This window comes from Propithecus coquereli, unplaced genomic scaffold (assembly GCF_000956105.1).
Source record: "Propithecus coquereli isolate 6110/MARCELLA unplaced genomic scaffold, Pcoq_1.0 Scaffold138, whole genome shotgun sequence".
Classification (NCBI taxonomy): Eukaryota; Metazoa; Chordata; class Mammalia; order Primates; family Indriidae; genus Propithecus; species Propithecus coquereli.
In genome coordinates, this window is record NW_012138080.1 from 3,655,994 (window position 1) to 3,676,278 (window position 20,285).

At 42.6% G+C, this 20,285-nt stretch overlaps 2 protein-coding genes across 2 annotated transcripts in view; one reads left to right on the forward strand and one right to left on the reverse strand.

Annotated features, from left to right (window-relative positions):
- The first annotated feature begins 2,453 nt into the window (after positions 1-2,453).
- Positions 2,454-12,027, forward strand: AHSA2 (AHA1, activator of heat shock 90kDa protein ATPase homolog 2 (yeast)). Its single transcript, XM_012639192.1, has 10 exons — positions 2,454-2,570; positions 3,766-3,956; positions 5,722-5,807; positions 7,656-7,770; positions 8,847-8,935; positions 9,680-9,796; positions 10,155-10,256; positions 10,591-10,642; positions 10,745-10,946; positions 12,001-12,027. Exons 1-9 carry the CDS (start codon positions 2,491-2,493, stop codon positions 10,915-10,917), a joined length of 1,005 nt encoding a protein of 334 aa, XP_012494646.1. The 5' UTR covers positions 2,454-2,490; the 3' UTR covers positions 10,918-10,946; positions 12,001-12,027.
- Positions 11,560-20,285, reverse strand: part of USP34 (ubiquitin specific peptidase 34) — a 245,992-nt gene continuing 237,266 nt past the window's right edge. The window contains exons 77-81 of the mRNA XM_012639191.1: positions 16,621-16,700; positions 14,283-14,423; positions 14,032-14,175; positions 12,985-13,144; positions 11,560-12,793 (exon numbers count right to left, since the gene is read on the reverse strand). Of these exons, the coding sequence (XP_012494645.1) occupies positions 12,186-12,793; positions 12,985-13,144; positions 14,032-14,175; positions 14,283-14,423; positions 16,621-16,700 (1,133 nt within the window). The 3' untranslated portion in view covers positions 11,560-12,185. The remainder of the gene's footprint in view (positions 12,794-12,984; positions 13,145-14,031; positions 14,176-14,282; positions 14,424-16,620; positions 16,701-20,285) is intronic.

Consider the following 20,285-nt stretch of genomic DNA (forward strand, 5'->3'; position numbering starts at 1 on the left):
GCCCACTGCTCTGACTCTAAGGATGTTTTGATGGAATCCCCTGCCGCACCGAAATTTTTATTTTGAAAAAAATTTCAAACTTACAAGAGTTGCAAGAATAGTGCAATGAACTCTCAGATACTCTTCACCAAGAGTCACCAGGTGTCAACATTTGCCACACTTGCCTTTTTCTATTTTTCCCCCTGAACTAGTTAATTACAGACATCATGATGCTTTACTCACACACTTTCAGCATGTGTCTCCAAAGAAGAAGAATACAATCATCAGAAAATTTAACATTGATAAAATATTTTCTAATATGCAGTCTGAAATGCAATTTAAAATCCCCCAATTATGTCTTTTTAAACTGTTTGTGTTGGATCCAGGAGCTAATCTAGGATCATGCATTGATTTATTATAGTTGTCACATCTAAGTCTTCTTTTGGCATTCGTGACATGTTTATGTTTAAAGAGTCCAGGCCAAACCCATTTTGCAAAATGTCCCTTTTCCATGATTAGATTCAGATGAAGCATTTTTGGCAGGAATACTACGTAGGTGATGGTGCATCTTCAGTTTCCTCCATTATTGGTAATGCTAGGTTTGAGCATTTGGTTAAGGTCGATAGATTTCTCCATTGTAAAGGTAACTTTTTGCTTTTGTAATTAGTAAGTAAACTGAGGATATTGTGTGTATACCTTCTTCCCCAACAATCTTTTACCCATTGCCTCAGTTTTAAAGACTTTTTTGCTGTTGTTTTCTTTTTCTTTTAGAGACAGGGTCTCACTCTGCTGCCCAGGCTGGAGTGCAGTGGTGCGATCACAGCTCACTGCAGCCTGGAGCTCCTGGGCTCAAGTGATCCTCCTGCCTCAGCCTCCTGAGTTGCTGAGATTACGGCCGTGAGCCACTGTGTCCCGCGAAAGACAAATATTTTAATAAAAATTATATTAATTCTGAAGAGTTCCATTGTGAAAGTACTCTCTGGATCAAATTCTTTTAGGCTAATTTATGATCAATTATCTACATAGAAGACCTTTCCATTTACATTTTAATGAACTATTTCCATTGGGATCAATTTTTTGTGTAAATATTACAAATTTTTTTTTTTTTTTTGTTCACGTAACATTTTAGTGACTATAGCTTCTGCCTTTGTAAGTTTTCTGGTAAATCTTATTTTCTGCCAGGTTCAAATTATACATATCTAAATCTTGCCATGTAATGTTGTATCTGTAATATTGTTTATGAATTGGATAAAAGGTGAACAGCCAATCCACAAGAAAATGGTACCCACTAGTTGCCATTCCAGTTCTCGGAATTATTAGTTGTTCATCTGTATTACTTGCCCATCCTTTGGTGAAGCAAAGTGTGAAAGGTGAAATCAAAATGTCATTTTGTTTTGGGGTCAAAACAATTTGAAGCCGTCTGTTTACCTAAACTGTTGTAGCTTTTTGGAAGATAATGTTGGAAGGTAGCTCCAGCAGGCAAATGGAGAAAATGTCCCCCACCCGTTAGTTTATTTCATACATGAGCACAGACCACAGGCACAGGACAGGACAGCCCAGGGGAAGAGAAACACCAGGTATGTCCACCCTGCCATGGTCTGGCTCCAACCCATTTCTTCTACTGAATAAAATATCCATGTGCACATCAGTACCATTTTCCAAATGGTTGGTGCAAAGATTTCCTAGAAGCCGAAAACTCATGGAAGGAATTATCCATGCCCACTTAATTACTGTGAAGTGCATGAAGCTTGCAATCACATTCTTTCGTTATCTCTACAGGATTATTGCATAAATAAAACGTAAATATTCCTGAACTGTCCGGGGGGCCTTGGAAGCTCGTGCTCCTCGACCATGTGCTGGAAAGGCGAGAGACTTGGCGTCCAGGGGAGGGCCACAGTGCACCAACTCTGCCTGATAATCGGGGACAAAACCCGACAGCGGCGTGCAGGGAGAGCGCACCGCGGAGAGCCCGTCGCACGCGGGCCGCGCCGGACCCGGGTGTTCCAGGTCGCAGCCTCGAGCGCCAGTAAGGACAGGCTGCGCCGCCAGAGGCCAAGCCGCTTTCTGTGTGCATCGCCAGTGCAGCCCTCGGGCGGCCCTCACTCGCCGCCGCCCTGCTTCCCAGCATCCAACACGGTAATTGCAGTGACAGTAATGAATCCTTGGGGGATGTCCGGGCCTTTTGCAGGCTCCCCATCGCCGCTGTATTTGAGAGGCGCGCAGCGCGGCTCCCATCCTCCTCCTCCCCGTCGCCGTACCCCTCCTCCTGATCCTCCTTCCCCTCTCCCTCATCTTCCTCCTCCTCGTCCCGACCTTCCCTCTCCCCTCCTCCCGGCCCCGCCCACCCCGCCTCTCGGCCCCGGCCGCGGCCCCTCCTGGCGTTGCGCGGCCGAGCGAGAGGGGCGGAGCCCGGGGCGGGGACTTCTGGCACTTTCTGGGTGCTGGAAACGCTGGCGAGGGAGCCGCAGCCGCCGTGGCCGCGGCTCTTCCTTGTTCTCCGCCCGCGCAGCCATGGCCAAGTGGGGCCAGGGAGACCCGCGCTGGATCGTGGAGGAGCGGGCGGACGGCACCAACGTGAACAACTGGCACTGGTGCGGCCGGGCGGGGATGCGCGGCTCGCTGGCCTCCTCCCTCCGGCGCCCGGTAGCGTGGGGCCCACGGACGGGCCCGGGGGGCGCTCCCTGGGCGGGGCGGGGGCTGCACAGGCGCGGGGGACTCCGCGGCCCTCCCCTGGCGGCTGGAGGGGGTTCCGTGGCGTCTCTGCGCCCTTGCCCGGGCTCTCGAGGCTTCAGTTTCCTCTTTGGGAGGTTGAGCGGGGCCCCACGAATGACTCCTGGCATGCCGTTGCAACTTTGGCAGTGTGTGTGGCCTTAGGGTCTTCCCTCCCTCTCCCATTCTCAATTCTCTTGATGTTTCTGGGAGTTCAAAGGGAGCCAGAGAGAGTGTGTGGGGTGGGGGGGAAGTCTTGGTCTGTAGTGGAAAGATTAGGAATTTGTATCTCAACTTTGCACCTAGTTCGATGGGCCTCCCGCGAGCTGGACCTTCTGTGAGTTTGAACAAGTTACGCGTCCTCCTCTTTCTCATCTGGAGTGGGGTGGTGTCTGCCTCCCTCTCTCGGGCTCTGGCAGGGCTTCGGGAAGGGAAGTCCTCTGCCCTGCCCGTCTGGCCCTCAGGGCTCTGGCACCTGCAGGCCTTGGAGGCAGTGCTGAGGCAGGTCCCCAGGGCAGAGCAGAGCGTCAGCCGGGGAGGCGTGAGGGGCATGACTGGGCTGGGCTGGAAGAGGCCTGGGCCTCCCAGGAGCTGAGCTCTGGTTTCCTAGCTCCAGTACCATGGACCTGCCACTCACTGCTCTCAGCTCTTTTCTCTTTCCTAAGATGGGCTTATTATTTTAGGAAGATTGCATGAGATAATGTACGTGTGAAAACACCTAATAGTATTGTGATTCTAATTATTTCAGTTACTACTACCTTTTCATCTGGCTCAGGCTTTGCCCATTAATTTCCAATGGGTGAGATTGCTAGACCCTCCTCCCCAGGATAAGCCAGGGTTTTCAAAACAAAATACTGCTTTACGCAGTGGATGATACTATTTTAAGGAACAGAGCAGAAGGGTTAAAAGATATGTGGTAGAAAGCGGGTATGAGAAGCACATTTGTAAGTTGGAGGGTGACAGGTCTCCCAGGTTGATCTGGGCTGGGCTCTGCCTGGACATCACCCCGGCTCCCAGACTGGCAGGTGGATACCAGCTGGGGCCTCCATTCACCACTGTGCCCTTCTGTCCCGGCAGGACAGAGCGGGATGCCACCAGCTGGTCCAAAGGGAAGCTCCAGGAGCTCCTGGTGGGCATTGCTGTGGAGAACGAGGCCGGCCGCTGCGAGATCAGTGAGCTGAAGCAGATGGAAGGTGAGGCTTCCTGCAGCAGCCGCAAGGGAAAGCTGATTTTCTTCTATGAGTGGAACATCAGACTGGGCTGGAAAGGTAACAGGGGCCTGGGGGACCAGTGGGGCTGGAGGCAGCCTTGGAGCAGAGTCAGTTCGTTCCGCATTCATTCAGTGAATATTTTTAGAACTCCTGCTGTGGGCCCGGAGCTGACTGGCCCCTGAATTGGTGTTAGTAGTTCCCAGTGCTCTCGCCACACTTGGCGGTGCTCCTTCCTCCCAGCACTCAGCTGTGGAGAGCTCATTGCTGTCCGCTGGGCCTGAGTTGCTGCCTGGAGTGCTCTTCCCCAAACAGCTGCCTGCCTCTTTCAGGTCTTGTCTTTCTCCATCCTAGAAACGTTGCGGACCCCCGTACTGTCCCCCTTCCCTGCTTTTTCCCCAAATCACTGACACTGGGTATACTGTGTGCTTACGTAAACATTGCACTTACTGTCCTGGTCCCTCCTCATCCCCAGTTTTACCAGGGCAGGGATTTAACAAAAGAACAGCTCTATTGAGATATAATTCACATATCCTACAGTTCATCCATTTAAAGTGTATAATTCAGTGTTTTGCAGTATATTCACAAAGTTGTATAGTCATCACTCCAGAAAGAAATCCTGTACCGTTAGCAGTCACTCCCCATTTCCCTCTTCCGCAGGCCCCTGGCACTCATTAATCTACTTTCTGACTGTGTGGATTTGCCTCTGGACATTTCATGTAAATGGAATCATACAGTATGTTTCGGTGCTTCATTCCTTTTTATAGCTGACCGATGTTCCACCGTATGGGTATACCACATTTTGCTTTTCCATGGGCATTTTGGCTGTTTCCACTTCTTGAGTATTTTGGTTAAATTCTCTGGTGGTGCCTAGTTCCTGGCCGGGCAGACAGTACACGCTCAGTAAATACTTGCTGCATAAGCAAGGGTGTGGAGACACGGAGAGGAGGAGTAGGAGAGGGAGAGATCTGGTCCTGGAGCGTTGTGCTGTGTAAAGGTTTGGGCCTCAGCCCAGAGTTCAGGTCTTTTCTTGAGAGTTTGTGTTAGAGAACAGTCCAATTGGCTGTCCTTGAGCCTCTGCCCTCGTGGCTCCCTTGCTAGCATGAGCCCAGCCATAGCCCAGGGAGGTGTTCAGCAAGCGTGGAAAGCAGTCCTTTCCCCCCTAGGAACAGGACCCTCCGGCTGGGAGTTTGCCCTCAGTGGCACCCCTGAGGGCTGGTTCCCTACCCTTCCCCAAGACAGTGCTGTCGGGCCCTGGGGAACCTTATGGCCTGTGTCTCTTCTGTCATCTTTGGCCCAAAGCAGCAACCAGCCGCTTTGCAAGATAAGACCCAGCCACTGCCAGGCAGGCCGCCAGGGCTCTTCCAGCATCCAGTCCCAGAGGTGGCTGGTGGGACCCGTCAGGGAGGAGCCAACACTCTAGTCCTGAAAGAAATCCAGCTGCATGGAGTCCACATGGGACCTCCACAGCCACAGCCCCCTCCCCTCAGTCTCTCCATGACCTGAACTCACTGTCCCTTCTGTACTCCCAGCCCTTTTGTGATTTCTTCTCCCCCTCAGGATAGCCCTTTGTCCTGCTTTGACCAGGCGGAGAAAGCTGCGGGACAGGAAGGGAAACATGGGTTACAGACCCCAGGCCTCCCTTAGGATGCTGGTGCTGGATTCACACGGGCTCTCGATGGCCAGGGCCCACCTGCCATGGGGGCGCAGGGCAGGGTCGAGTAGTGGCACCTGGTAAGGGATGAGCGTGGGCTGTCAGGTGGGGCAGTTTTGCAGAAAACCAGTCATTACTTTTTAATTGAAGAACTCACTGTGTTCATTTTAGGTATCATTAAAGAATCTGGCGTGAAGCACAAGGGATTGATTGAAATACCCAGTCTTTCTGAGGAAAATGAAGTAGATGACACTGAGGTATCTGCTGGAGTTTCGTTCTTTTTTACCATTCAAGCTTCTGCTGTAGACGTTGTGCATTTGAAAAAATGTTTATCAGCCTGTGCGGTTCCGGTGTGGTAGCCTTGGTCAGTTGCGGGGTGCTTGCGCGTGAGGATTGCTTTTCTGTGCGGGCAGCATGGCATGTGGAGCTGGAATGGTGACGACAAAGGGTGAGGCGCGCACCCTCCAAAGCCACCCCGCCTTTCAGGGGTGTTACCAGGCTAAACGTGACAGTGTACATACGGTAAAGCGCTTAGCAGCTTGCATGGCTTGGTGAATGTGTTTATTTCTCTTCCCTTGCACCTTTGCTGTTTCCCTTTAATAGTGAAAATTCTCAGCCTTTAGCTGTGATTGCCCTAGGTTATGTCTCAAGGGTTTTTCGTAAACTGCCTGGTTAGTATGTGTCGCTTTCGACCAGCTCTCCTGGTTCTCTTGAGGGGATAGATCCTGGAGTGACTCCCCTACCTGGCTTGCAGTTAGCGCCCTCTAACCACGCTGAAAGCCGGGTTCTGAGGGTGGGATCGTTTGTACAGCTGCTGTATTTTCCAAACTAAGATAGTCTGACAAAGGGTCTTTTTTGATTTGTGAATGGATTTAATGTGAAGAAGGCTTTTCAGTGATAGAACTAAATCGTACTGAGCAGCACGTCTTGTGACACGCCTTTAGTGAAAGTTATAAAATGCCAGGAAGGTGGGGACTCAGACGGATCTTCAGCTGTACAGTAGCTGTTCTCGGGGACTGGCATTTCACTTTGCTGTCTTTACCTCCGTCAGCTGAGCAGCTTTCCACAGCATGTTAAACTGGTTTTTTAGATTTCATCCCTCAGTAGCATTACAGAACAAACTCCTTGGATTCGAACTGTGGCCTGGGATCAGGTCCAGCTCAGCTGAATCATCCGGACACTAAATGATTTCAAATCAACACCCCTTTTCCTTCTGAGACTGGGACAGAGGCATCCCCAGGTCCCTCTGATGCTCCCTTCTCTTCTTCCTTCCCTCTGCCTCTCTGTCTTCTGCTCTTCCTCTCCCGTTCCCAGTTCTCCCTGCCAAAAATTGTAGCTCGAGGACAGGTTACTTGGGAACTTATTTACCTAATTACAGTGGCTTCAGGGTTCTAGACCAGTGCTGTTCTATATAAATGTAGTGCAAGCCATGTGTGCAATTTTAATTTTTCTAGTAGCCATATCAATAAAAGTTAAAATCAGTGTAGTGGTGCGTGCCTGTAGTCACAGCCACTCGGGAGGCTGAGGCAGGAGGATTGCTTGAGCTTAGGAATTCAGGTACATCCTTGGCAACATAGCAAGACCCCATCTTTTGGGGGAAAAAAGTTAAACAGGTCAAATTAATTTTAATAACATTTTATTTAACCCTGTATATAAAAATAGCATGTAATATAAAAATTAATGAGATATTTTACGTTTTTTTGTACTAAGTTTTCAGAGTCTGATGTGTATTAAATTTTACACTTACAGCATATCTCAGTTCAGACCAGTGACATTTGAAGTGCTCAGATGTACGGTAGTGGCTACTGGACAGCGCATTTCTAGATCCCGATAAAAGCCATGGGCCACATCAGCAATATAATTCACATACACAGTTTTGTATGCAAATGAAGGGTTCACATTCTGTGACGTCCATTCAAGATGTGGCAACTGACCCCTCTGTGGACCCTGGGTGACATCCTCCCCACTGTGTGAGGAAACCTGTCACCTCTCTCATCTCCACTTCTTCCCCTCCCCTCATCACAGTTCTCTCATCCGGATGGCCTACCGTTGTAAGAATACAGCAAACCAGATTTTTCTTAGGTTTGTATTTTTCTGATTTGTAGGTGAACGTGAGTAAAAAGAAAGGAGATGGGGATATACTGAAGGATCTTATGAAAACTGCAGGCACCGCCAAGGTCAGGGAGGCCCTTGGAGATTACCTGAAGGCACTTAAGACGGGTAAAGAAGGCATCCCTTGTGAACCAGAGGGTCCCTTTTCTATTTACCCAAGTTATCTGCTGCCCTGTGGTCTGAATTCCCAGATTAGGGATGTCTAAGGCTCCAGAAGCAATTCTCTATACTGCAGAATAATTTGTAGTCTGGAAGTTGAGAGGAAGTCATGGGTAAGACCATAATTAGTGATTATCAGTATTGTACACAGTGTGAACCATTTTGCCTACAGAACTGTTAATAGTAGTTTTCTGGAATGAAAATTATTTAATCAGTTATTTGTGTAATTACTTGTTTAATGTCTGTTTCCCTGCTAGACTGTAAGCTCCATGAGGGCATGGAAGGTGTCTGTCTTGTTCACTGCTGTATCTCCAGCATCTAGCACAATGCCTGGCACATAGTAGGTGCTTAATAAATCTTTGTTGAATGAATGAATGAATGAATGAAAGTGACTGCAGGTGTTATAGGTGTAGTTGAGATTACCTAGATAATCTCTACACTGCATGGAAGTGAGGTTATTGTCCTCTTCCCTTTTCAATTAGAAGTTATCAGCCAGGCAGATGGCCAGCAGGGCCTGTATCTCTGCACCTCATGCTTGGACCCTGCTACCTGAGTATCTGGTTATTGGCATAGATGGGCTGGGGTTGTCACTCTTCCCACAAGATCGCACATGTGGCTCACAAGCTTGAATACTGTGAGGACAAGCTTTGTGAGATGGTGGTGAAGGCATGAGAAAGTGTCTGTTTTGACAGTAGGTGAGAGCCACAAAGCTATTAGTAGTTAATTATATGAAACTTAGCTATTTGGAAAAGAACTTTTGCAAATTTTGCTGTTTTATCAAGAACTTGATAAAAGTGAGGCATTTGAAAAAAGAATAAAAGGCATTTGTGGAACTCATGTTAATCAGTAGTTTTATATGTTAAAAACATGAAATGGTCTTGAAATTTTCAAAATCCTATAGGAATTCTTTTTACAAAAGTCTGTTCTTTTATTTTCTTATATGCTATTTTGGGTTTTCTACCTTAGTCTTTGTGCTTAAAAGGAAAAAGGTCTTTATTAAAACCATTTCCCACATTTCTTTATAGAATTTACAATGGGAATGATTTTACCAACGAAAGCTATGACAACCCAAGAATTGACTGTTAAAAGGAAACTGAGTGAGAATACCTCGCAGGTATGACCTTTGGTGGCCAAAATTGTAGAAAGGAGGAAAAGGAAGTGCTTAATGAGTATGAGTCAGAGCTCCAAATAGTCTTGATGATGGAGAACGGTGAAGCATAGTGAGGAGGGCATTGTAATCCACCTTTGGGTTCCCTGTGAGTCAAAATTTTTAAGATCAACCATTTTGTTGTGGAAATGATGAGACTTTTCATTCTTGATGGAGAAGGATGTATGAATAGGCCTTTTTGTGGGATAAACACTTAATTCAAGACTGTTCAAAAGGCTATGTTCTTTGGTAGGCAACAGATTACAAATTCAGGTGACTTTGAGGTTCACATACCAAAATGGAAGAACCTTCTTTCCTGATTTGGGAGATTTATTGGGAGATTTTAGATCCTGTGCTTGGAATTGAGGAACAGGCGTTTGTGTGTAATTGATACCCTTTAGCCGTAAGTGCAGTTGTCTTTCATCTGCTCACCTTTATGTTCTCAGGGCCATATTTACATGTTTAACTAGGATTAGGGATATTCAGTGATAGCCTGGGGAATGGAACAGAGCTAAGGAGCTCATAGGAATGAGCTCTGTTTCTCAAGTAAAGACCAGGATTGGTGGTACTAAAAAGGCTTTCATGCGTCTCAAATGGGTGGGTAGTATGGAACTTGGGACATTTTGGTGTTTTATCGAGAAGACTGACTTTTTAAATCCAAGCAGCTTTATCTCTTGGTGTGCTAATTATCCTCTGGAACCTCTCCTCGAGGTTCAGGCCTCATCTCCAGTAGCACTGGGTGTAAAGATTCCCACTGTGGCTCTGCACATGATGGAACTGTTTGACACACCTGTAGAGCAGCTGTACAGTATCTTCACTGTGAAAGATGTAAGTAACTCCTTAAGCTAATAGCTTAAATGCTGACATTGGGGGAAAATAGGCCACAAACAACAGGAGCTAGTTTTTGATTGAAGGGGTCTGGGATGGCGGTGATGGGAACATTTGTGAGGATGGCTTCTGAATATTGAGGGGGGAAAGATGGGCATTTTTTGGGACTGTGTCAGCATTTAGGGGATATATTGAGTTTTCTCCCTCTGGGAAGAGAAAGCTTTTGTTTTATTTTCTGTAAGTAAAAGCTGTATGTTCAGGATTTTAAAAAACCTAAATCATCGTAATTTTTATATTTAGATTAAAAAAGTGATAACGTAGTGGAATAACATGTCTGTCTATTTTATGTTTTGGTTAGTTGGTGCAAAAATTTTCTAAATCTCCTGCTGTATTAGAAGTTGAAAAGGGAGGGAAATTCCAGATGTTTGATGGGAACATCACTGGTGAATATATGGAGTTGGTAAGTAACCTCAGGGTTACAGAAGTAAAGCTGGGGCTAACTCTTCCTTTGGTTACTCGTGCTTTCTGTCCATGCTGTTTTTAGCACTAAGTCACTAGGGTCTTTGTTGCGTTACCGTCGACATCAGTTTTGTTTGTCATACCAGTATTACTGTGCTAGTTTGGCAATAAAGACAATTATCAGTGGTGCTGGCATATAAACTGGAAGGTGGGAATATATATGTTCATTGATTCTTCTAGTACTTAGGGATTTTATTGAAAAGATTTGGTTTTTTTGTATGTTGTATTTTGGGAAATTCTGAAAGATATTTTCAGTGGAATTTCTTTATTTTCAGTTAACAAATAAAAAGATTGTCATGAAATGGAGATGTAGGAACTGGCCAGAAGGTATGGTATTAGTACAAAAGTCCCAAAACAATAAAGCTGGGTTTTTCTTCCTGGGTAAATTTTCTTCATGATGCAGTAATAAAGTTCCTGTTTTTCTTCTAGAACACTATGCAACAGTTGTACTGAATTTTGTGCCTACTCTAGGGCAAACGGAATTACAATTGGACTGTAAAGGAGTTCCTGTCTGTAAAGAAGAGAACATGAAATTCTGTTGGCAGAAGCAGCATTTTGAAGAAATAAAAGGTTTACTGCAGCTGACCACCCTAAATGGCTGAATTAAGATTTGATAAGGGCATTACTTTTTGTAAGCAGAAAAAGTCTTAATGTTTACCTCTTCCCTAGCCTGCCTTCTTTTAAAAAAGAAAACCTCTTCTTAATTTATTTTATATTGGATGAAATCCATGAACCTATTCAGAATAGAAAGCATTGTTTGACTCTTCACTATAAGTAGACTCTGCATTGAATCAAAAGTAGTATTAATAACCTCACCTTTCATAGATGTTCCTCCGACAATAGATCAAGTCCCTGAGTGCAGATAGCTGATACTTCCCAAGCTTTCAGCTATAGTTTTAGTTCAAGAGAACAAAAAATAAATGGCATGTTGGTACTAGTCCTTTATTTTACTTTAGGGTTTTTAAAGTACGTATCTCTTAGGTAGTAAAACAGTGGCATGTTGCATTCAAAAGCATGCTCCAGAGTGAGGGCATGTTGGCTGTGTTCTGTCCCACCTCTCCCTGCTGTCTGTGGTTGGCCCTGCAGTGATTATGCACTTTGGGGTGGAGAGGACAGAGAAGTCTGTGGGGATAAGTTACTGTTGTGGACTGCCATTAACACTTCTAATGAAAGAATATAATGGATAAGAAATGCTCCCCCATTCATGGTTTTCTCATTAGACTGAAGCAATGTATGTAAACAAATGAAAAGTCATCACAATCAGTTTAATTAAGTGCACAGAATAGCAATCAGTCATGTCAATAAAAATAAAACAATTATTTTTACATCAAGTGTGCTTTATTTCCTCCACAGGTATTCTGTTAAATAAAGCACCATTTATATACTGCCAGGCCACAGCTAAAGAGGATTCTTTACAGAATCAAATTTCTTGTGGTTGTTCCGTATACAAGTAAACTTAATTTTGATAATAAGAACCACAGCGATCGGAGGCAATCTGCCTCTATTATAAGGTACAAAACTGGCACAGAGGACACCATATTATACACAGTAAAAATGCTGTAAGTTTAAATTACATTGTACAGGGCCAGGGAACCCTGTTCCTCCCAGACAGCCATATTAAATGAAAGCCACTACAGTGAACTTTTAATTACATAAAACATATCCATTATCTGATTGCCCTTTAGAAAGTATACTGAAGATGCAAGTTTTTTCATCTGGAGTTCTGCCTGACCAAGAATTAAGCCTATAAATCTATCTTGCCATTCAAGCAGAGAGCACTGGACGAACTGAAGCACAAAAACATAAGCAAAACTTATACAAACAGCATGGGGGAAGGGGGGACTTAAAAGCAGACATGCTACACCTAATGTCAAGAAGCAGCTTGGTTTCCTTTGCCAGATATCCTTGTGACCACATGGATTGTAGATTCAATGGTCCTACACAGGGTATCTAAAATGTCGTGTTGCTGCATGTGACTAAAGAGTCCTCTGGAATGGCCACAACTGAGTGATAAAGCAGCCTCAGGGTCCTGGGAGGGCAAAGCTTGACCATCACAGCTTCTCAAGTCAGCTAAGTCAGACAGAACTGCAGAGATAGAAGTAGAAGGGAACTCGGATTCTTCCTCAGCTAGGGCAGAATCCTTGGAACAGTGGAGGTCTTTAAATTCTTTACAGTCTTCAAATCTACCATTGTTGGACTGTTCCTCTGCATGCTGTGACCTGATACTTGACATGTCTTCTGAAAACGAAGATGGAACTTCCATTCGGTATTCTTTAACAGAACTATTTTCAGGAGAAGGAAGATCTTGCTCAGTTCCTGGATCAATGATCGAGGAGTCTCTTGTTTCATTGTCTGAAGTGCTGGTTGGGGTCAGGACCTCCCTGGTTTCTGTTTTCATGTCGCTGATGCAGCTGTCTACAGTGTGTTCCTCATCACTGCTAACACGCCGCCTTTTAACAGGAGTTGCCCCTTCATCATCTGTGAAAACAAACATCAAAACTGAAACTTCTTGGAAGGGGGCCATTAAAATTGTGGGAAGTCAATTTTGTTTTTAGCATTTGTATTTAGGAGGTTCAACTGAACATAGAGCTGTTAAAAAGTCAGTTATACCAAGTGTATTCTTACCGTCCCCCACGCTGAAGGTAATGGTATTAGTCCATAAAGCTAACCTTTAGTTTTTCTTTCTTTGGCTTCTTGCTCTTGGAGTGAGTTTCTCTGTTGCAGACACATCCTGCATTTGCTTAAAAGCTCTTGAAGAGTTGGAATTAGAGCTGGGTTTAACTGTTTGGGAGTGTGTACTGACAGGAGCAAAGCAAGGGCCCTCAGGTCCTACAAAAACCCAGATAGGAACATTTCAAATCCTAAAGCCAACATTTTAACACAATTGTTTACAGTTAAATGCAGATGTTTTCTCTTTCAGAAATTCCCTGTTTTCTCCAGCACTTTTAGAAGAATGCTAAAACCAGAAAGCCGGTATTATGATACTACTGTATTTCATCAGTTCTAAGTCACTAATACCATTATTTTATGCCCACAAGTAAGACCAAAGACTCAAATAGTGTTTTCTGAAAATGAAAAAGGAAAAAATATACGAATCAGTAATAGAACTTAGGCAGACTTTACATAGGAATCTTAAAAACAAACTTTGAATCATGAGAAATTTAGGTTTCATTAGTATAATTTTATAGTTTCTCAAGCTAAATTCTGGTAGAAGTCACAAATACGTCTTCCTCTCTCAGCTTTGTAATCTGTTCTGGCTGCTAAGTATCTTGTTATTTGGGAGACTGCTGCTGAACAGCACATTTCCAGAGTGTTCCATCATTCTGTGACATGGCTGCCCTGGGAGTCTACACAAAACAAGTAACTCTAATTTTAACTGCCTGTATAATCACTAGATCATTAATCTGATTATTTCAGTTAATGAGGGGCTAGAAACATCACAAGTAATGTTTCCAAAAAACAGATAAAGGGAATGTCTCTTAGTGGTCTTACTGCTCTTCGCATTTAATGACATTAGCTTTTGTCTTCTAAGGTGACAAAATGTGTGCTACATACAAGGCATGATGGCGAACACATTTTTTAAAGTCTGGTTTTTTTCATATGTGACTTTTAGGGTTTGAATACTAAATTAAAGTTACAGTAAAATGATAACCAGATACAGAGCTGATTTAAGGAAAGTTCTGAAGTATAAGCCGCCTCCTTTGTGTAGTTCTTACCCCATTTAAAGAAGCACTTGCTTTGGAAATTTCAACTCGGTTGGTGAAATCAGACTGTAGGTTCTGATACTGATTTATCAAGTTTGTAATAAGGGTGCTGATCAGATTGGCACAGTTCGCTTCAGAAAACACTTGACTTTGAACCTGAAAAAAAAACATCAAAAAAAAAAATCTCCAAAAGACCAACATAATGAAAACACAAGCATCAACTAATTAGAAGTGACACACTGAGTTTCCAAAGTACCACATACCTTTAGAAGGAAATGTGTCATGAATGTGTAGACAATGTTGTTGTTTAAAAAAGTTCTTTCATCCATTAGGATACACTTAATATATTCTGCGAAAACGGGATCTTCACACAAAAGCTTGATGCAATTTTTTGACATAGCGGACTAAAGTGGGAAGAAGAAGCACTGATGGTTGAGCACTGAAATGACTGGGGACTTGCACATTGCATGTGACGGACATCAGAAGTCATTAAAAATCCCACTTTAAAACTTACTTCTCTGTTAAACTTTTAGTTATAGCAACTGTTCTTCAAATACATTAAAATATTACTAATTTGGACTATAGGGGTAAGTGTTGGGGTAAGACGCTGATGGCAAAACTGAACAAATATGTTTTAAGAGAAATGCAGGTTTATTATCCAGTATTGAGGGAATTAACAAGGACTGGAAAGATAAGCCAACAAAGAATAGGATGAGAATGTTTTCAGGGGACCAATTAATGTATAATTAATAGGTAACCACATGTAGAGAAAAGATAAATATTAAGGAAATAAATTTACTCTCTAAAATGGCTTAAACTTTATAATCACGTTAGCAGTAGTAATTTGTTTGGTAAATACCTTTCCCCCCATAAACACTGCAAAGGTAAATAAACCTCTTTTGCTAATTATCTCACACAGAATTAGTGGTCCCAATATATGGCCATTTTACTAAAATTTGGTTTTCCTGTTTTCAGATGGTCACGGCTCTTAAACACAAGTAGTATGTCTTTAAGCAGATAATCTCCCTAGATTATTTGTGTGTGTTTTAATCATAGGTTGTTTACAGGGATGACAAAAAGGACCTTTTTAAAAAATAGGACAGATTTTAGATTATATGTACATGTACATACTTAAGCAACTGTAATGAGTAAATTGCTCGAGTAAATTGCTCAAGGTCACAGAAATTAAGAATCGAGTAGGACCAGGATGGACCCAGGTCTTCAGATCCTTAGTACTGGGAAAATCTGCCTTAGTCTACCAGGCACAGCCTCTGCTTGCTGCCTGTGTTTCTTGCATGGGATGGCTGCTTCCATAGGGCTGGAAGCTTTGGAAGCCTCGTATGGTTTGGCTTTAAGGGAAATTTGCAGGGATGGTTGAGTTCTGTGAAAATCGGCCAAGGGAGAACTAGATAATGCAATAGGGAAGCAACAGGTGGTAGCAGAGCACAGAAACCAAAAAAGTACTCAAACCAGGAAGAATAAAAGGAACAGAGGGAAAAAGAAAGATCTCCAACTTACTGGACAGACCACTTGACTCAAAAATCAACTAGTACAAGTCATTTTCTGAAAGCCTATTATGTATTAAGTCATGTGAGCTAAGATCAACTGTGCTAAAATCAACATATACTAGCCTTTCAAAGATTACTACTGTAGAAAACAAAGTAACACTTCCTCAGGGAACAGAGTACTCAGATAAGGTCTCTATACTTGAGGAACTCACCTTTTGGGAAAAGGAGATAAACCACCACTACAGTGCAGTGCGATGAACATCTAGTGGAATACAGAGAGCTACTGCGGGTAGGAGGCTGCACCAGATTCAAAGTACTTCAGAAACTATAATGTGGGTAAAGGTTTGTGCCCAGGGAAGGTTAGCTCATTTCTTCCTCTGGGGTAGAGCAAATACAACCAGGCAGCAAAACAACAGTTATTTCAGGGTTTAAAAGGGAGTGGGAATCCTTTCTGCCTGAGCAGAGGAATGAGCCAAACCTTAGGACTGATGTGGTTTCTCCTCCTCTCTTCCCAGTTCTCTCTCTACAATTTAACAAGCATTATTTATGTGCCCACTTCATTTTAAGGCGTAGGCTCTTAGATACTTAAGGTAGGAAGGGTAGTCTTTCCTGTTTTCAAGGAGATTGTTAAGAACAAGTGCATCAGACTCTTGAAAATCTACAAACCAGGAAGAGCTAAAGGACACACTACCAACAGGGTTCCTGCTATATAGCTCCTGGAATGGCAGAGAAAAGGAAGAGACGGACGGGGGAAGATGGAGAGCTAGAAGCAGCGTGTGTCTTCCCCCAGTACCTCCCTGTTTTGGATTTTTCCCGTAACTGTTGACACTGGCCTATAAATGGGAAATTCAATTATAACCAGTGTATTTGAAATAGTCTCTGTGATACAAATCCACTGAAGTAAAAAAACCTCAAAGGGAAACTACATGCTCAATGTTTAATAGCTAATATTTCCCTTAATCATTTTTATCTATCAAGATTCCCTAAAACATCCCCAATTTTTAGCCAGTCTTCAACCCATTGTTCCCAAAATTATTGACCACTTGGTAAGATGAGATGAAAGACCAAATCATCTAAAACTCATTTTCTTTACCTGAGTCTGGCATAGCTCAGTCCAAAGTTTGGGGAACAGTGCAAGATGAAGTGGCAAACCTTCATAGGCAACTAGGACACCTAATATTTGAAAAGAAATCAGAATAGGTTATAATTACAAATTATGCTATTGAGATACTAAACTCTGTAGGTTCAATATTAGCTATTTCTAGTCATAACTATGCATATTTTCTATGTTTTAAAGAAATCTGTAAAGTATGTAAAGGGGACGAATTCATTCCAATGTCTTAATCAGTAAAATTATTTAGAATGTCATACTTATATGGCTGAATTTATTTATACCCTGCACCTCATTCCCAAAAGGATCTGAGGCTTAAACCAACTTAAACGAATTCTTTTTTGAGTATTACAACTTTATCTGGTAAAATTAAATAAAAGTTATTGTGAGTGGCTCCAAATCATTCTCAGATTAAGGTACCACTCTGCATATTAAGATAATTGTCATGGAACAGCTAGACTTCGGGGAGAAGAGGGGAGAGGTCAAAAATAAGATGTGGAGGATTAGAAAACATATTGTTCCTTCTCTTTTACCTTGTTTTTCCAAAGATAGAGAAAATTATCGTTGTGGTACATTTAATATTGTCCTGAGTCTACCAGTTTCCAGCCTTGTCCCCAGGGTCTTCTGAGTGCATCACATTTGGCACTATGCCAGAGAGTCCTATTTGGAACCCCTATGATTTTAACCTCTCCTCTTCTCAGCTATTCCAGATGTCAAATATGTCTCTTAAGAGATTTGCCCTCTACCCTCTGCCATCCTACCTCTCAAGGTACAAAAAGTATAATACCACAGTCCTAAATTTACCAACCTCCACATCCCCCCATCCCTAGAGAAGGTAAAATTGTGGAGAAGGAGAAATATGATACGAGCTATTCTCCTCCAGTTAAGAAAAAATTATGAGACCAGGAGTTGGCAAACTTTTTCTGTAAAGGCCATATAGTAGTTTAGATTTTGTGGCCACATGATCTCTGTTGCAACTGGTCAAAATGCTGAGGTAGTGTGAAAGCAGCCAAAGACAACACTAAATGAATGGGTGAGGCTGTCTTTCAATAAAGCTTTCTTCATAAAAACTGAAATTTGAATCTTGTAATTTTCATGTCACCCAATACTATTCTACTTTAGTTTTTTTTTAAAAAAAAATTTTAAAAAATGTGAAACCTATTCTCAGCTAGCAGGTAGCCAGCTGCTAGTTATACAAAAACGCAGTATGCAGGTTATAGTAGAGCGAGGATTTGAGAAAATCATACACAGGCAAGTCCTATCAGCCACTCAACCAACCAAGCATATCTAGGACCCCTTTCATGGGTAAGCCTATTTATTTATTTTTCTGTCAAGATTAATTAATCCCATTGTGAAGACCCAAGGAAATGCTATCACCTGTGTCCTAATCTGGTTGGGGTTGGCAGCATTTACCCACATCACAGTACATATAAGCAAACAAGGACATGTCATCAAATCTGTGGGTACAGGGAAGAGAGATCCTATGTACCCATGCTCCCATGTCATAATTACCCATAAAACTAGAGGAGGGGTTGGCAAACTATGGCCTTTGGGCCAAATCTGACCCTGTTTTTATATAGCCCTGTGAGCTAAGAACGGCTTTTACATTTTTAACGGATTGTAAAAAAAAAAAAAAACAAAAACCCAAACCAAAAGCCAAAAACCAAAAAGCCAAAGAATAATATGACAGAGACCTTGTGGCCTGCAAAGTCTAAAATAGTGTCTTTGTGAAGAGTCTGCCCCCAACCCCTGAAGTAGAGGCTGCTCTAACATAAACCCTCTCATGAGAAAGCAGACTGTATACTATACACTTCTCAAGTCTTTTTCCCCATGTAAAACAATCCTTGTGTCTATTTCCCACAACTACCAAAAAGCCAATACTACCACAACGAAAATACTATGGATACTTTTTATGATCTAAAGTCACTTCCAAGTGGTATTCTTATATAAGAATCTCTATTTTACAAGTAAAGAGTATTTACTGGCATCTATTGTGTTAGGTATGTCAGATCATCACATTAAATTTTCTCATCAATTTTAGGAAGTATTATTTTACACTCTTTTTTTTCTTTACATGAAGAAATTAGGCTCTGAGAGATTACATAATCTGCTCAGGTTCATCCTGAAGCCAGTAAGCGATATAGTTAAGAGTCAAATATACCCCGGATTTATGTGATTCTAAAGCCCATAATCTTTTCAATAATCAGTGTTTCTCCAACTTCATGTCATTCATGTATCACTTTCATTATTTTCTTCACACCTTCACACCTGCCTATTCACCTATACTATTGTTTACTTAAATACTTTTCCTTAGATTCACTTAGGAGGCTAATACTACGTGAGCATTATCTTAGGCAATCTAACATCTAAGAATTCATCAATTTGATGTACTAGTTTGTAATATAGTAAGAACCATGCATACTTACTAATATAACCATTACTTTCCCTGGACCATCTTGTGCAGTACACTCTGGAAAACACTGTGCCACCCACGGTGAGCTAAAGACACCTCTTCCACAGTCCCACCTGTTACCTCTCAGATCTGCACCTTCTTTGGAAGGAAGGCCAGCTCTTTAGAGCAAGAGAGTTTCCATTTCTTTCTAGCATCTTCGCAAAGCACAGAGGATGAGGAGCCCTTTGGTTCTGTGACTCAAGTTAGATGCCAATGCCCTCATACTATACACATTCCTTTTCCTCCAATACCTTCTAGGGCATCTCACTTACTGGGTACAAAGCACAGGCAGATGCAATTACCAACGTTCTCAGGCACACGCCTAAACTTTGTCTCTGTAAACAGCATGGACATATCTAAAACATATTGGCTTCTGTACCACTTATCTTTCTTTATCCTGTGACTTTAGGCATTCTCAACAAGGTCCATACGCTGCCCTAATCCCACCCATGAAGGGACTAATTATACAAAAATAAAAAACTGTTCCAAATATATCCTTCCCTCATTAGTAACATCTTACACTGCAGATGCTGCTGGGTGTGTTTAAAAAAAACTTTTAAAAACTGCTTTTGTAGGTAAAATAGTATTTCAGATTATTTGTACTTCCATGATTACAGTAAGGATAAACTTATTTCATATGTATATTTATTAATATGGTTTCTCCTATCTGAACTGAGTTATGACTATCTAGTTTTCTATAGGAGTGTTTAATCTCATCCAAGCATTATCCAGGCCAATGGATGAAAGCCCAAGACTAATGCTTTACTCTGAGAGTGAATCATCACACAACATCTTAGCCTAAGAATAGTACACATTTGATTTGTCTAATTCCCTTTTTCTGACTTCACACACACTAAGCAACCCACTGTTGCTTATCTGATTACCCATATAGGTTACTGGAAAAAATCTCATGGCTCCGCCATAGAATATTCAGATCCCTTGGGCCAGTACCTTCTCTTTATAAATCAACTAACTGGTAACCAACTTTGGGATTATAAATGTGTTTCCTAAATGTGATTACCATGTATTAGCCTAGCATAAATGGATTTACTCTTGGTGGGCTGGTAAAAGCTGGCTTCCACTCTGCACTGGACACCTGGCACTAGTCTGAAGTATATTCACCCTAGGAAGGCTTTTGGGAAGTTAACCAGGCATTTCCCCAGTCCATACTACTTTGACATGGCAAAGAGAGGAG